Source organism: Camelus dromedarius, chromosome 3 (genome assembly GCF_036321535.1).
Source record: "Camelus dromedarius isolate mCamDro1 chromosome 3, mCamDro1.pat, whole genome shotgun sequence".
Lineage (NCBI taxonomy): Eukaryota > Metazoa > Chordata > Mammalia > Artiodactyla > Camelidae > Camelus > Camelus dromedarius.
Window position 1 is genome coordinate 46,387,848 of NC_087438.1, and position 17,250 is coordinate 46,405,097.

At 39.5% G+C, this 17,250-nt stretch overlaps 1 protein-coding gene across 1 annotated transcript; it reads left to right on the forward strand.

Annotated features, from left to right (window-relative positions):
* The first annotated feature begins 6,798 nt into the window (after positions 1 to 6,798).
* On the forward strand, positions 6,799 to 14,143 carry CCNB1 (cyclin B1). Its single transcript, XM_010974943.3, has 9 exons — positions 6,799 to 7,043; positions 7,639 to 7,809; positions 7,901 to 8,095; positions 9,830 to 10,012; positions 11,414 to 11,572; positions 11,774 to 12,010; positions 12,290 to 12,430; positions 13,068 to 13,178; positions 13,447 to 14,143. The coding sequence occupies exons 1-9, from the start codon at positions 7,023 to 7,025 to the stop codon at positions 13,552 to 13,554; spliced, it is 1,326 nt and encodes a 441-aa protein (XP_010973245.3). The 5' UTR covers positions 6,799 to 7,022; the 3' UTR covers positions 13,555 to 14,143.
* Positions 14,144 to 17,250: the final 3,107 nt, after the last annotated feature.

Here is a 17,250-nt window from a genome sequence, read left to right on the forward strand (position 1 = left end):
GGCAGATGGGAGAGGCAGGGATTGACACTCTTAACAGGGGTGCTAGAGACTGGCCAAAGAGGATCTCTGTGGAGGAAGACAAGACCCTGATCTGAGTAAGAAAGCAACCAGTACCGAGTATCCTACCCATATTCTACTAATACCCACTATTCGTCCCTGAAAGAACATCAAATGCAAAGACGTCTGAGGCAGGAGATGGTTACCATGATAGAAGCAAAGCAAGAAAGCCAACGTGTTAGCAAAATTAGGCAGAAGGTGTGGTGTGGATGTGCAAAGTCTGTGGAGGGCTTTGAGTCACAGAGCTGTCATGTCTCAAAGGGATCAGGATAAGAGAGTGAGTGGAACCCAGGGGAGAGTTAGCCGGCCTGCGGAAGCCCAAATGAGAGAGGATGGCGACTTGGACTAAGCAGCATGTTCACTGCCTCTTACAAGCTTGCTGTTTAAAGTAAAAAATAAATCAGACACAAACTCTGCCTTCATGGTGCTAATTACAGTAGGGAAAAATAAAGTGTAAATAACTATAATTCAAGATTTAGAGAGATCTGGTGCCAAAAGGAAGAGGCAAAGTTCAGAAAATGGAGAAGTTAACTTTTAGCTGAAGGGAGGAGAAGGCTTCACAAAGGAGGTGGTGCTTGGTAGATGGAAGAGACCAGTGGGGTCAGAAATAGAAGGCAAGGGGATTAATTCCCTCTGGAGTAAACCCTTTAGTAGTTCAGTTTTGCCCGGTCATGCCTTTTGGGTGTGGAATTTGTAGGCCTATGATTAGAAAGGAAGGTTAGCAGCAAGCCATTGAGGGTATTTGAATACCAGGTTACAAGTTAACCACAGACCTGTTAGGTAATCATATGGAGGTTAAGTGTCTAGCTCTTAAAAAGCATCAGGGAAGTTACAGTGACATACTTTTCCAATGCCTTACTTCAAATAGGGTTTCCCATTGTTGGTTGCCTTCATTGGCCATAGGAGCGGGATAGGAATGCCTAATGTGAAAGACTGCAAATCAATATAGTAGGCGGGACGCTGACTGGTCTAGGAATCAGACTCTCCACCATAGCTGTGATCTCAGGGCCAGTCGCTTAATCTCTGACTTAAAATGATAGAGTCTGGATCCCGTGACTATAAGGTGATCGATCCCTTGCAGTCCTATCCAATCAAGGCAATAGTCCCAAATAAATCTATGGGAACCATTTGTTAAAGCACCTATTAAGTTTACTGATGCATTAAATGCCTAACATGTATAAAGCAGGGTGAGTTATATAAAGAGGTCCGATATGGTCTCTGCCCTCACAGGAAGGCAGTAGTTACTAAGCATATAAAAATACGTAAAAGAGCATGGTGATATGCACTGGAAGAAAGGTAGATGTGATACTGTTCTGAGTTCAGAGGAGGAAGAGAACTCTTTCTGCTGGAAGATTACAAAAATCTTTACAGAGGATGGGGCATACGTTTTCAATAACCAGGAAAAATCTGTGCACTTAACTATGATACTGAAGTGTGATTTGTCCACATCCTGGCTATGTGAAAAATTAACTACGCTTAAACTGTGAGCTTCATGTTTCTCAGCTAGGAGCACCATGGAGTTTGTGGGTGATCAGCGGCCGCTTTCATCCACTCCCATTTCTGACCCCACCAAACAGCTAACTGTAAAGTACAGCTGGGTGCCAACGCAAGGCTATTAAGTTGTGCTTTCAATTTCGCTCTGTACCCTACCCCATGTTACTCAGCCCCAGTCTTAGAGTTGCAGGCTACTCAGCCTTCTAGAAAGACTATTCACTATGCAAAGACTCTTTACTGTACCAACCAAGTAAGGACTGGTATAGCAGGAGTGGTGTGTGGGAGAGAATCCTTTCTTCAGTTTCCAGGACCTCTCATTCTCCATTGCTTTTCTCCCAGGCCTTCTTTACTATTTGCCCTTCCTCTTCTACATTCCTTTTCATCTGCCTCCGTCTTCTTACCATCACTTAACTCAGCAAACTGAAGTTCCTATGAGGTCTGAAGGGAAAAAAAAAAACGTGTTTCCCTTGCTTGACTCCTATACTCAATCACAACTGTCCACAAAAATGCAATTAACAATCAAGTTAAGAAGAAAAAAGAGAATTTTATTCAAGCCAAACAGGATTATAACCCAGGAGACAGACTCTCAGAAAGCTGAGAGCTGTTCTGCTGTTAGAAGTCCAAGTCAAATCACACTTTCAAAAGGTCTTACATCAAAATGTCATAATGATATTTTACGTAAAGTTCACCAGAGACACATAGTCCAGGTAAGCTCATACAAGGCAAGCAGCAAGTCACCATGATCCCCTGCAGAGTTGGGAAAGAATGCTGCTCTTTAAAAAAGTTAGCATCAGAAGAAAGCGGAAAAATTTGTCTTTATGGTCGAGCAGACATTCCCATCTTTAAGAAGGTCTGGTGAATGTGTAATGCTGAGGCATACTGCATATTAGGGAGGGAGGGAAGAGGCCCAAACAGAAAGGAGAATTTAAATTTTTTTTTGTCCTGCCTTAAAATGTAAATTTATTTCATTACAATAAATGGAGCCTCAGTGATAAGATGTTTTTACATGAGGGCCAATTCAAGGAAAATTTAAATAAGTACAGACTACATTCTAAATAGAACAAAAACAATTTTTCACTACCTTCTCAAGTCCCAATTCTTTAACACTCTTCCCTCTGTAAACCAATTTGTGTGTTCTCCACATCCACACACCCACAGTGTTAGATGAGGGATCAAAACAACAGTAGATTTAAACAGTGTTCTCTCCCTCTGTTCAATCTTTAAAACGGAGGGCCCTGGGGCTTGCTCCTGGGCATCTACCCGCCTTTACATTCCTTCTCTAGATGACCTCATCTGTATCAGAGTTTAAATACTATCTAAAGCTAAGGAAAATTCTGCTCCCACCCTGATCTTTGCTTAGATCTCCCCTGTTGTATTTCTCTAAGCATTCCAAATGTGACAGAATTCTTGATCTACCCCAAACTACTGCTTTCTAAAAGCTGCTCTTCTGTTTGTTTGTTTTTTAATTTTTTTGTGTGTGATGAGAACTCTAGGGATTTACTCTCTTAACAACCTTCATATATAACACATAGCGGTATTTATTACGTTTATCATGTTGTATATTACATCCCTAGTAAATTATCTTATAATTGGAAGTTTGTACCCTTTAAAAATTTTCTTTTGTAAAATTTATTTTTATTTATCTATTTGGGGTGGGTAATGAGGTTTGTTTATTTATTTAGTTTTTAATGGAGGTACTGGACGAGATTGGGCGTGTTCAGGATGGTATGGCCATAGGCTTAATGGAGGTACTGGAGATTGAACCCAGGACCTCATGCATGCTGAGCATGTGCTCTACCACTGAGCTATACCCTCCCCTTACAAAAAGCTGCTCATCTCTTAGTCTTTTCTTTTTCAGTTACTCAAGTCAAAACCTATGAGTCACCCTTGACCCCTTTTCTCTCACACCAGGCATGTAAATCAAGACTCAGCAAGTCTATCTCCAAAATATATCCAGAACCCATCCCTTTCCATGTAGTGCTGCTAGTACCATCCAACCATCATCTTTTGCTGGCCTCCTACAACAGCCTTTGAATGGCTCCCCTGCTTCTCTCCTCCTCCTTCTTCCCCTCCTCCACCCAAGCTACACCCATTCTCTCCACCATAACAACAGAAATCTCTTGAAAAAATAGATTATGCCACACTGTGGCTTAAAACCCTCCAAAGCCTTCTACTGCACTTAGTATAGCCCAAACCCTTTACCTTGGTTTACGAGGGAGGCCTTGTGTAGCTTTACCCTTTCCAATTTCTTAATCTCATCTCTACTCCCCTCCTCCTCCCATACTCTAGCCACACTGGCTTTTTTTGAACATGACAAGCTCTTTCCCATTGTAAAAATTAATAAGCACATTAAAATAGAGTGGGTCGTCAGAAATAGGAGCTTGCATGTTCTGTGACTACAACAGCCCAGCAAAAGAGAGACTTCCTCTTCTTCCTTGATAAAAGCTCAGCCAATAAAAAGCCACTGTACTTCAAACTCTCAATTCCACCAGTGGACTCTGCTTACTACATAGCTCTCTTGACTTCCTTTTCCCTGTATACAAGAGTCCTCTCCTTGTGGCATGGGGACTTTCATGGCTTGCCATGGTGGTAGACCCCAAATTGTAATTCTTCGTTGATCCTGAATAAGCCTATTTTTGCAGGAGAAATACCTGGCAGACTATTTGTTTAAGTCAACACTATCTTTGGGTTTTCACAGGCTGTTTCCTCTACCTAAAATGTTTTCCTTTTAGTCATTTAAACCTTAATTTATATGTCAACTTCTCAGACTGTCCGTGACCACCAAATCTCAGCTAGCCACCAAATCACTCTACCTGCTTCACTATCTTTATTCTCTGCCTACCACTTAGTACTACCTGATCTTTTTTTCCATTTTACTTATTTACTTATTTAGTCTCTCTCCTACTGGACTCTATACTTTATAACAGCAGGGAGCTCATCTGTTTTGTTCAGAGCTATATTCCTAGCACCTAGAACATTGCCTGGTATGTAGTTGGCACTACTGACAGGGCCAGGGGAGAGAATACTGTGTAGTTCACTGAAGAGAAAAGTCAAGTTTTTTGTTTTTTGTTTTTGTCTTTTTTTAATTGACATATAGTGACTTATAATGTTGTGTTTGTTTCTGGTATGTGTGTGTGTGTATATATATATATAATTTTTAGATTCTTTTCCATTATAGTTTATTATAAGATACTGAATATAGTTCCCTGTGCTATACAGTAGGTGCTTATTATTTATCTCTTTTATATAATAGCAGTGTGTATATGTTAATCCCAAATTCTTCACTTTTTCCTCCCTACCCCTTCCCTCTTTGGTAATCATTTGTTTTCTATCTCTGTGAGCCTGTTTCTGTTTTGTAAATAAGTTCATTTGTATCATATTTTAGAGTCCACATATAAGTGATATCACATGATATTTGTCATTTGTCTTTCGCTTAGTATGATAATCTCTAGGTCCATCCATGTTGTTGCAAATGGCATTATTTCACTCATTTCTATGGCAAATATTCCAGTGTGTATCTATACCACATCTTCTTTATCCATTCATCTGTAGATGGACATTTAGGTTGCTTCCGTGTCTTGGCTATTGTAAACTGTGGTGCTATGAACACTGGAGTGCATGTATCTGAGAAAAGTCAAATTTTTTAATGTTATTTTAAAAAGATATAATCCATGGAACTTGTGTTTATTAAGCATCAAAAGTCAGCATTCTGAATAGAAATGAGTCATAGGTATGTATGTAGTAAGCAAGCTCTCTCAAACTTGGCAGTCTGAGACTCCGGAATTGTGGGGCTGGATAATTATTTGTGTCTGTGTTTATGGGGTGCAGGCTGTCTTGTGTATTATAGGATGTTTAGAAACATCTCTGGTCTCTACCCACTAGAAGCCAGTAGCATCTTCCCGGTTGTGACAACCAGAAATGCCAAATCCTCCCCATAGGACAAAATGTTCCTCCATTGAGAACTACTGTGTTAAATGAAGTTCTACTGTGCAATGGTCAGGAAGGGGTTCAAACAATTAAAGGTACAGTGGAGAAACCAGGTAATAGCTAAACCAAGTGATCAAAATTAATATCATTTATGGGGAACAAGCAAACAGCATATGTCTGCAGAGTTGATCCCCTGAGAAGAATCTGATGTCGCCTACGTGAAACCTATGCATAACAGCCAAGAATGCATAACCTTGATGTAAGTCACAAGGAACCATTAAACAAACACAAGAATAAGAAATTTCTATTTTCTAAAAAGTGGCAGGGTGTACTGTATTCTTCAAAACCATCAGTGTTTGAAAGACAAAGAAAAGCTGTGAGAACTGTTTCAGACTAAAGGAACTAAATGCAACATTGACTCTAGCTGGAGGAAAGAACATTGTTAGGTCAACTGACAATATTGGAATATAAACTAGGTTGAATACAATACTGTAATAAAGTAAATTTATGACTGTATTGTGAATATGTAAGGGAATATCCCTTTTTCTTAGAAATACACAGTAAAGAATTATATATAACTCACTCTCAAATGTTTCAGGAAAAAAAAATTTACATGGTTATGTACCCATAGATAGAGCTTTATATAAGAAAGAGATTAAGTGAATAATAAAGCAAATGGGGTAAAAGGATATTTGAATCTGAGTAAAGGGTACCTACCTGTGTGTTCCCTGTAAGATTTTTGTTTACAACTTTCCTAAGTTTGAAATTATTTTCAAATAAAAAGCAAAAATAAAAAGATTGGCTTTCGAAACAATTTGATTTGTAATTCGAAAGTAATCTGGCAGGTTAAGAGGCTGGCAATATTCTTAAGCGGCAATTACTGTTGTGGAAACATCATGGGTCTAAAGAAATCTAAGTTTAGTCCCATGTTACTAATTTGTGATCCTGGGAAAATTACCCAAAGCCTCTCCGAGCTTCAGTGCCTCCACCAGAGTGCTGTTGGAATGATCAAATGAAAGAATGTATATATAAAAGCCTTTCCGGCTACATGCCACTGTAAAAGAGGTTAAGTGTTTAACAGTAAGTAGAACTAAAATCATAACTGTCTTTGAGGTCCAACTGCGGTGGCTCCACCAGCACTTTTTTAAGGCCACAAGACTGCCCCAGCAGCGTACAGGTTCACCTCTCCAGGTGGGCGGCGGACGCACACCTCTCCAGGTGGCGGCAGTCACCGCCAAGGGCGCAGGCGCGGGGCCACACCACGTGACGGCCTGGTCCCGTCCCACCCGAATGTCTTCGCGGGATCGCCCTGGAAACGCATTCTCGGAGGAACCGGCCGCCGCCAATGAGAAGCGAGCGAGTGCCACGAACAGGCCAATAAGGAGGGAGCGGTGCGGGGTTTAAACCAGAGGCAGGGCCCGATTCCTCCCGGCGTGCTGCGGAGGAACGGCTGTTGGCGTGTGCTGGGTTCAGGTCCCCGGCTGGTCGGGGACTCCCGTGCTCTGCTTCTCCCCACTGAGCTACTGCCTGGTGCAGAGGAAGCCATGGCGCTCCGGATCACCAGGGTGAGCTGCGGACGGTGAACAAACGCGTCTCTGCCGGCTCGCCGCGCCTCCCCTCCCTGGCTCTCCTGCGGGAGTCCCCCGGGCGGGAGCGGGCCGGGGCAGAGATTTGGGGAGGAGGATAGCGGTCGGTGGGAGAGTATGGGAGGCGGACGGGCGGAGAGAAGAAGGTGAGAAAGAAAAGTGGATGGGCCTTAGATAAATGCTGGGGGTGGGGGAGCAGATGGAGGGTAGACTGGAAACCTTTTGTAAAAGGTGATGGAGGCCCCCTGAGTGAGCTACCACCAACTGCGTGACCCTCTCCCCAGAGAAGAAGGTGCTTGCAATTGAAGGCTTTTTCGATTCCCTTTCAAATGTAAATTTATGGTACTTTAGGCCCGGTGGAGACTAAGGAGGCAATCCTTCAATTGGTGAAGGAAGCGGTTTGGGAGGAAGCTGACTTGTCATAACCTAGCGTAGACCCTGGAACCCAGGTTTCCCCTAGGAACCCATTTACAGTCGGCTTTCCTCTTGAGAGCCTCTCTTTTGCCCCCACTTTAACCCTTGACTTACCCTAACTTGGCTGGGCTAGCTCTCAGAGTGGTCTTGCTTCTTACAGAACACGAAAATTAATGCTGAAAATAAGGCGAAGCTCAGTATGGCAGGCGCAAAGCGCGTGCCTATGGCCACTGTTGGAGCTTCTAAGCCCGGGCTGAGGCCAAGAACAGCTCTTGGAGACATCGGTAACAAAGTCAGTGAACAGCCACAGGCCAAACTGCCCCTGAAAAAGGTAACTGTCTTCCTGACTCGGCTTCTCTAGTCTGCCTTCCAGCTGTGATCCTTGATGGAGAAACATTCCATTCTCTCCTTTTCATCCACAGGAAGCAAAAACTTTAGCTGCTGGAAAAGTTATTGCTAAAAAACTACCAAAACCTCTGGAAAAGGCTCCTGTACCCGTGTTGGAGCGAGAGCCCGAGCCGGAGCCGGAGCCGGAGCCGGAGCCGGAGCTGGAGCCGGAGCCAGAGCCGGAACCTGAGCCTGTTAAAGAAGAGAAACTTTCCCCTGAGCCTATTTTGGTAAACCATACTATTTTAGAGCCTGCCGATTGTTTCTTTTCCTTCATTTGACTAATGCATGATAGATCATTTGAATAAATAATAATAGTAACATTTATAGACTGCTTAGCGGGAGGTAGGCTCTGCTAAGCGCTTCACGTGCATTAGCTCACATGATCTTATTATTCTCGCTTAGCACTGGTACTGTTATTACCTCTACCTTTTAGATCACGGCAGACAAGTATTAAGTATCTTTTATAGAGCCACATCTAATCAGCGGCACATAACTGGAACTCAGACTCAGGCTGTCTAGCTGCAGAGTGTCTGCTTTCAATTGCTTTGTTATGTACTACCCCTCCTTTATTTATGGTATTGAGTGGTAGATGCCTGGGCCAAAGATTTTGCTGTCTTTGGGTACAAGCCATCTCTGACCAGAATTTATTGACTAAAACACCGATTGTTTTCTTTTGTGGGGGAGGGGAGGGGAGGGTAGAGATTAGGTTTGTTTATTTATTAATGGTGGTGCTGGGGATTGAACCCAGGACTTCTTGCATGCTAAGCAGGCACTCTACCGCCGAGTTATACCCTCCCCCACTGTTTTCTTGAGACCTTTTTTTTTTTACTCCCTAACATGGCCACCAAATCCTTAACAAGCCTGTACCACTGGAATATCTGAGGGTATAAAGCAGAAAATGTACCTCTTCAGAGAGTAGGTAAGATGAGTTAACACAGGCTCAAAACTAAGAATTTATTAAATATTAGGTATGTAGATGTGTCTACTCCTGTGAAGGAAAAATACGCCATCTAGAAGAGGCTTGTTGAAACAAACTACATTCTTAAGCTCTAATTTTTAAACTTCGTTAAAGCCACTGGGGAAATGATCTATCAAAGTCATTTGGCCCAGCTCTTTCTATCTAAGAGTAGGAGCTATGAGGCTATGTCTTTAGTATAGACCTTCTGGGCATAGCAGAGAAACTTGTAGCCTGCAGTCTTTCATTGACCATACCAAACGACCTGGGGTTTCCTTGAAAGTCCCATACTGATTCTTGCCTTTGCTTTCCCACTTACTAAAAATGCCTTTCCCACCCTCTTTTAAGTAGCTTAAGCATCAACACCTAAAGCTTTCCCTAACTTTCTCCATCCCACCCTAGCTGCCCCCACCTCCACTCTTATTCCTAAAATCAAACACTTACTTCATTTACTTATTTCTTCTAAATTCAGAGCCCCTTGAGGACACCATAAAGCCAGTGCCTAGCATAGGGCTTGACTTGAAGAAAGTGCTCAATAACTGTCTGGACAGTAGGGTAACTGGAGCTTGAAGAAAATGGTTCATGATAACAAAGTCAGTTAATCCTTAGTAGTCAGGGCAGACCTTGTATTCTCCCTCGCAGTGGGAAGCAGTCCATGTTTTGAAATAAAGACTAAAGGCTAACTTGTCATTCATTTGGTTTAACTTCACAGGACATTGCTAAACAAATGCATTACTTACCAGTTTCCTTCAGAAGAAAGTCTAGCACATGAATTTGCTTCTTCTCTGTTTTACCTATTAACAATTCTGCTGGCTCAGTCTAAGCTGGCATTTCACTTTTTATATTAGCCACTTCCTAAAAAGAAGTTGAATAAATTTGAAAAGATAAGTGGATTCTATGTCTATTCAGCAGATAAGTCTCGTGAGTTAGTACCAATAATCTGACCTTCATTCCAAGATTGTTTGCTCCTCTTTGCTATTATTTCAAAAGGTCTCTCTGTTTCAAGGTTGATACTCCCTCACCAAGCCCCATGGAAACATCTGGCTGTGCCCCTGCAGAAGAATATCTGTGTCAGGCTTTCTCTGATGTAATTCTTGCAGTGAATGATGTGGATGCAGAAGACGGAGCGGATCCCAACCTTTGTAGTGAATATGTGAAAGATATCTATGCTTATCTGAGACAACTTGAGGTCAGTAGTAGGATAAAATCTTTGTTTTTTCTAAACTGCATCTAGCTTTATTAAAGGAACTTTCCATTAATGGGTCACAATAATTTAAGCAGGATGTAAGTAGCATTTCTTAATCATAGGTTCCAATTTAAAATTCTTTGTAGAATACCAAAAATAAAAAGGCACTAAAGCCAGTGAAGTCTGTATTTGCCATTTTGAACAGGGAAAGTTCAAAGTGGGAGTGGATACTACCATGGCTCTTTCTGAAGGAAAGTCTGATACATTTATAACCATCAGGAGTGGGTTAGAAGTGGGTGAGTCCCAAAAATCTGGATTTGTGGTAATGGAGATGAAAACTATAGCCAAAACAAGGCATTTTGGGTCATTGTTCCTTACATGCATGTGATATCGGAAATTGTTCTTTGTGTCTAAGAGGAATATACTCAAAAACTTAAGTTTTTGGTTTTCTTCCATTTCATTCCACTTCTGAAACTTTCTATTAGTGTCCTTTGCCCTTTCCCCCCAAAATGAGGAGGCATTCTGTATATTAACAACATAAGCTCTACAGCTACCAAATTTACCCAATTGCTTGTTTGTAATGCATTCTATTCTAGTGACATCATTGACATCTTCAGGCTCTTTCCTGGCTCTTTTGGACATCTCCATTTTCCACAGCATTGTCCTGCAAGAAGACTTTCTTGCCAAAACCAGCCCTCTGCTCCAGATTTCTTCTCCCTTGTTTTTAAAGTTTGTGTTCTAACTTTGGAGGGGTGGGTTTAGCAGGTGTGTGTGCTAGGTTTTGATGATTCATTCTTTTTTTTTCTTTTTATTGAAATATAGTCAACTTATAATGCATTAATTTCTGGAATACAGCACAGTGATTCATATAGATATATATCCATTCCTTTTCGTATTCTTTTTCATTACCGGTTATTACAAGGTATTAAATATATAGTTCCCTGTGCTGTGCAGTGGGACCTTGTTTACGTTCTTACCTATGGTGCTTTGGGGGTTTAAACCCTGGAACAGGAGTGATAGCATATTGATAGCAGCTGATCTGGAACTTCTACTATTTTCTCTACTTTGTAAAGCTCAGGTTCTGGGTTTAGAGTCTTAAGTGAAAAGATCTGAGGTGATAGTATGATAAGGTAGTTTGGGAAGAAGTGGGGACATAGAGTATGGCTCAGTAGTAGTGATGGTGAATTGAACAGAGTAAGATCTGCCAACAGGAAAACCTGTCACACTCTCCTATTTAGTGTTTGCTTGCTTTCTTCCTCAGTGATAGAGCTGTTTGCAGTGACCATATGAATAACTGAGTTAAGACCTAAATGTCCCAGAGCTGTTCTGAGGTGACTGATTATTTCTGGTCAGAAATATCACATGGAGTCTTGCTTCTAAGGATAATCAGCAATTCTTTTGCAGGAAGAGCAAGCAGTCAGACCAAAATACCTACTGGGTCGTGAAGTCACTGGAAACATGAGAGCCATCCTAATTGACTGGCTAGTGCAGGTTCAGATGAAATTCAGGTTACTGCAAGAGACCATGTACATGACTGTTGCCATTATTGATCGGTTCATGCAGGTGAGCATAACTGAGCAATTGAGGGTTTGCCCTTCCAGTGTCCTAGCTGAGTCATAAGAAATAGACTCAGCTAAAATCTGCCCTGGGGGATGGGGTGTCAAGATTTTGTTGTGGAAGTGTCTTTCCCACCTCTCCTTCATAGCTCTGTGCCTCCTTTTTCAAAGGCATATTACTTACTCATCCAGTTGAAATTCTCTGCAGGATAATTGTGTGCCCAAGAAGATGCTGCAGCTGGTTGGTGTCACTGCCATGTTTATTGCAAGCAAATATGAAGAAATGTACCCTCCAGAAATCGGGGACTTTGCCTTTGTGACTGACAACACTTACACTAAGTACCAAATCAGACAGATGGAAATGAAGATTCTAAGAGCTTTAAATTTTGGTCTGGGTCGCCCTCTACCCCTGCATTTCCTTCGGAGAGCATCTAAAATTGGAGAGGTACAGATTTCTTGAAACCTTTGTATGGTAAATTAAGGAATACTGCTGACCAATGAGATCTAGTTCAACTGCCTTGTGTTATGTACCTAACTACATGAAGAAGGGATAAAGATGGTCTTTATTTCCCATCAGGCTGTATGTTAATATTATTAAAGCCTTTCATGGGCAATTGCATTTGAGAGTTTATAGACAAACATCCGTAGTCATAGTTATGGGCATACAAGTTATTGCCAATGCAGAATTCTCTGACAGCTCAGTGACCTGTGAGTTCTGTTTCAGGTGGATGTTGAGCTACATACTTTGGCCAAATATCTGATGGAACTAACTATGTTGGACTATGATATGGTGCACTTTCCTCCTTCTCAGATTGCAGCGGGAGCTTTTTGCTTAGCACTGAAAATTCTTGATAATGGTGAATGGGTAAGCTCTGTCCCACAAACCTAAGCTTTTAAATTAATAGTACTTTATTATATTTATTATATAAGCTTTTAAATTATAGTATTTACTGAATACAGAACTGTTTCCACTAAAGGACAATTCAATTGGTTCCTAAATATGGCTTCTACTGAGGGAATGATTAAAAATGATATCTTGCTTGTGACATCATCACAGAATGCTTCCATTTCATGATCTAATTTCATCTTTCTATACCCTTTTGAGAAAGGCAGAGAAGCTGCTGCTCCTTACAGATGGAGAAGCTCAAGCAGGTCAAGTGACAAACTAGAATTTCATTGATTCAACAGATATTTCTCCTGGAGTGCCATATGCTACTTTAGACCCTAGAAGCAGAACTATGAATGAGAAAGTTGGCTCCAAGGAACTTGGAGTTTAGCTTTGGGATGGACAAGTCAGCAACTCCAATAGTGTAATTAGGTTGGAGCACAGGATCCTAGAGAAGCATGAAGGAAGAGTTCCTGGGGAAGAAGGGTCTTAAGCTTGTCTTAAATTTCAATTATAATCAGTTACACAGTATCTACCTCCCTACCCTTCTTTTAAATAACACTTATTTATGAAAACCACTTTTGATGAGCATTTTCAACATTTTTTGTTGTCTTAGACACCAACTCTACAGCATTACCTGTCATACACTGAAGAATCCCTTCTTGTTGTTATGCAACACCTGGCTAAGAATGTCATCATGGTGAATCGTGGGCTTACAAAGCACATGGTAAGTCAGTTGGTAGCACTGTAGGGTGTTGGGGAAAATATAAAAATCATTAAGACTATGCCTGCAAATGCATAGCTCTTTTTTTTTTTTAAAGTGAAATCAAGTTTATTTAGAGAGATATACATTCCCTAGATAGAGTGTGGTCTGTCACACGTGGAAGGGAGAGCCGTGTGTAGCTCATTTTTAAGGAGCTGGTGAATATCTTTACCATTGGTTCCACAATGTTTTCCTCTTTTCCTTCATTAATGTCTATGCTTTTCTCCTCCAGACTATCAAGAACAAGTATGCCACATCTAAGCATGCTAAGATCAGCACTCTAGTACAGCTGAATTCTGCACTAGTTCAAGATTTAGCCAAGGCCGTGGCAAAGGTGTAACTTGTGAACTTTGGAATACTATAATATCTGCAAATAAAATTGGCACCATGTGCCATGTGTACATATTATATGTTACATTTATTTACTTTTAATAAAGTTTGTAGTCCTTTTTACTTCTTATCCCTTAACTCATTTGAATGTGGCTACTTTCCACTGTAGGATAATCTAAAAGTTGTCTTAAAGGTATGGTAGGAAATTAAGAAAAAAATACTGCTTTCAGTTTGCCTGGGGACCCAACTAATATATACACTTGGTTCTTGTTTTATGTTCCTTGGTTTTACTTTATCAGTAAGAATTACTAAGCTCTTAGATCCTCACTTTACAAGTCATACTGTATGTAAGCATGGTCCTAAGAGAATCTGCTGCCTAGTTCTACTTGAGGAAAAGTCTACCACCTTGTCCCTAGTCCCCCTGTTTTCAATTTCCCCTAGTGGGTGCTGCCATAATTCTAAGTAATCTGCTTGTACCACTTTCTTAAATTATCAACTAGAATCAACTTTTTCACTTAGAAAAATAAGAATTTTAATTTATATTCTAAACCTAGTTTATTTTTGTTTTTTGGTTAAAATAAAACAGAATCTTCATAACAGATATGAAAATATCTTAAAAAGCTTATTTACCCACCTCACCCTTACCTACGTCTCAGTCCTATCCACCTGAAGAAAATCAACAGTTGAGGATGTATCTATCCATGCACACCTTCTGTAAAAACAGATATGCATATAAACTGTTATGAGGAGTAGGGGAGTTAAAAACGGGGTCATTCTATGTACTTAGCAATTTCTTTCAACATGGATGGGCCTTCCCCATCTTTGGGCATTAAAGTCCTTAGTATGGATATACTATAATGTGTTTCACCATTCCCCTGTTTACATTGAGGCTGCTTTTCCTCTGCTCCTCCTGTTTAAATGTCATTGTGTCCCATGCTTTTCTCTTATGTATACTGGATTCTCCAAACTGTGTTCTGAGTTCTCAGTTATTCCCAGCTGACTTTCTCAATGTCATCAGCAATAAATGTACAAAAGTGCTGGTTTTCTCTACATCCTTCCTAGAACTGAGAGTAATCATTCTCTAATTTCTGGGATTTTTTGCAAAAAAAATCTAATTTGTTTGCAGTTTTAATTAATGCTTCTGATGACTAGTTGAATAAATGTTTGATGTCCACTCACTTATCAATATGTAAGGCTGTCCTAGTTCTTCAAATACCCTCTATCTGTTTATATGGTCTTCCGCCATGCAGACAGTTTAAATTTTCATAGTATCAAGTCTATTTTTTCTATAGTTGCTTTTGGATTTTCAGTCTTAAGGTCAACTCCATCCAAAAACCATTAACATCTAAATTTCTAAGTTTTTCCTGTTTAGATCTATAATCCCTCAGCAAAATTTTTTATATGTGTTATGAGGTAGGATTCTTGCAGATGGATGCCCATTTGTGCCAATCCCGTGTGTTTAAAATCCTTGTACAATTGAATTGAAACATAAATGTGTTTCCTGATCTTGTTCTTTCCTGTGAGTAGTATAGTTTTAAATTAAGTTTTTCTGGTAAGATGAGGCTAACACTATTTTCCAAACATTTGGGGGCAGTTTCAAATACGTGAACTTTAAAATTATGTCTAGTTATTGAAAAACTCCTTTGAGATTTTGACTGTTTATTATATACATGTATGTAGTATGTTATGTATTAGTTCTAGATGGACTGGCATTGTCTTCCCATCCAGAAGCATTTTTCTCATCTCTTGTTGGATGCCCTTCAATGCAATATTAAAATTTAATTATATAATTTCTACACTTTTCTTGTCAAATTTATTGCTGGGTTTATGCTTTTTTGTCACTGTTGTGAGTAGGATCTATTTCTCAGTTCTATTTTTATTGCTACTTGTATTTTTCTTATACATTTGATACCAATTTTCTTACTTGATTTTAGTGGTTTTCTAAGCCTTAAATACCAAGATTTTATTTTCAATATCCATGGTATTTATTGTATTGGAATCTCCAAAACAACCATGGATGATAAGTAATCCCTGTCTTGTCCCTGGACATCTCTTCAGTATTTTGACCAACTAATATTTTTGCTATTCATCTTTAAGTGGTCTTTATATTTTAGATATTTTTCTATTTCTGTTGATAGTTGTTAACAGTCAGGGATGTGGAATTTTATTTACTATTTCAGCTTATATCATTAAGGTTTCCTCCTTTTTTTGATACTTTACTTGAATATTACCACATTTGAGGTTAATGAATTCTTGCTCATGTTATATAGTCTGATAATGTTTCATTTAGAAAGTTTTCCATCTCATAAGTAATTGGCTCAGTTTTTGTTGTTGCTGTTTTCTGATTTTTGTATCAGCTTTAAGGTGGATTAAAGAGATTTTTGTCTTCAAGTCTTATAATCTTTATCCATTCATTAAAAATTAGCTAAATTAATCTGTAACGTCACCTGGCCTGGTGCTGCTTATAATGGTAGCTTTCCATGGTTTTTGGGGTGTTTTTTAGGCCTCCCCTCCCATTAATAGAAAATCATCCATTCTAAATTTTTAAAATCAAAGCTGTAGAGGTATATGATTATTGAATCCCTTCTGTATTATAGTTATATCTTGTTCCTGATGTTAAATACTTTTGTTCAGGCTTGCCTGGTTGGGGAGGGGGTGGGGTCTTTTACTGGTGTTTTGAAAGAACCAGGTTTTGGTGTTTTAGCTTTCATGTTAATTCTCATCTGTTTTTCTTTAGGTTTCTTTATTTTCTAGTTTAGGTTAAATACTTGATGTATTTTCATACTAAAAGCCTTTATATGCACATTTTCCTCTGAGATAGCTGGCTTCTAAAGTCCTCTTTTATTTCTTTTTTGGTCCTCTGATCTGGAGATTATTTTACTGCTTATTTTTTAAGTTTATTTTTGTCAGACATCTTTATGTTGGTGATTTCTATTTCATTGGAGATGTGGTCTGTAAAAAGCCTTTTGAAACTGTTTTCAATGTAGATAAGTACTTGATTGACTTTTATAAATACCCTGTGGATATAAGAAAGAATTTTAAAATAGACAGTTTTAGTAATTTATGTAGGCAAATATAGCTGTTGAGAAAGTGTGTATGGGGGTTATATACACACGTGTGTGCACCCATGCACATAAACTGCTTTTTTTCAGAGCCATTTGAAAGTAAATTTCAGGTGTCAAGATGTCACCTTAAAATATACATCTATCTCCTAAGAATTAAGGTCCTAAATAACCACTATCTTTTTATCACACAAAGAAAATTAACTCCATGTGTAACATGTAATACATATTCCAGTTTCCTCAATTGTTCCAAAAATGTCTTAGGAACTTTTTTCCAATCCACAGTCAAATCAAGTTTCATATATTTTTGCATATAGAATAACTGCCCTGCTTTTTAACATGCATTGCCTAGGTCATTTGTCTTGTAGAATGTCCTCCATTCTAGATTTCTTGTCTGATTGTTTCTTCACAGTTAAGTTCAGGTATGCATTGTGCCAAGCATATTAGGAATTTGTACAACTTACACATCATTTTACAGTCACCGACCAGATTGTTACACTATTGGTAATACCACGTTTGATCATACCAGATAAGCTTGCAGTAAAGGTGCTGTTTTGTTTTGTTTTCAATTTAGCATCCATTAATGACACATGCTTTAAATAGTTTATCTCACTGGAAGTGACATGAAGGTAATAATTTAATTC

Coding starts and splice junctions, on each gene's coding strand:
- CCNB1 (XM_010974943.3), top strand. CDS start 7,023: ATGGCGCTCCGGATCACCAGG. Junction 8,096..9,829: donor TTTCCCCTGAGCCTATTTTG/GTAAACCATACT, acceptor CTCTGTTTCAAG/GTTGATACTCCCTCACCAAG. Junction 13,179..13,446: donor GTGGGCTTACAAAGCACATG/GTAAGTCAGTTG, acceptor TTTCTCCTCCAG/ACTATCAAGAACAAGTATGC.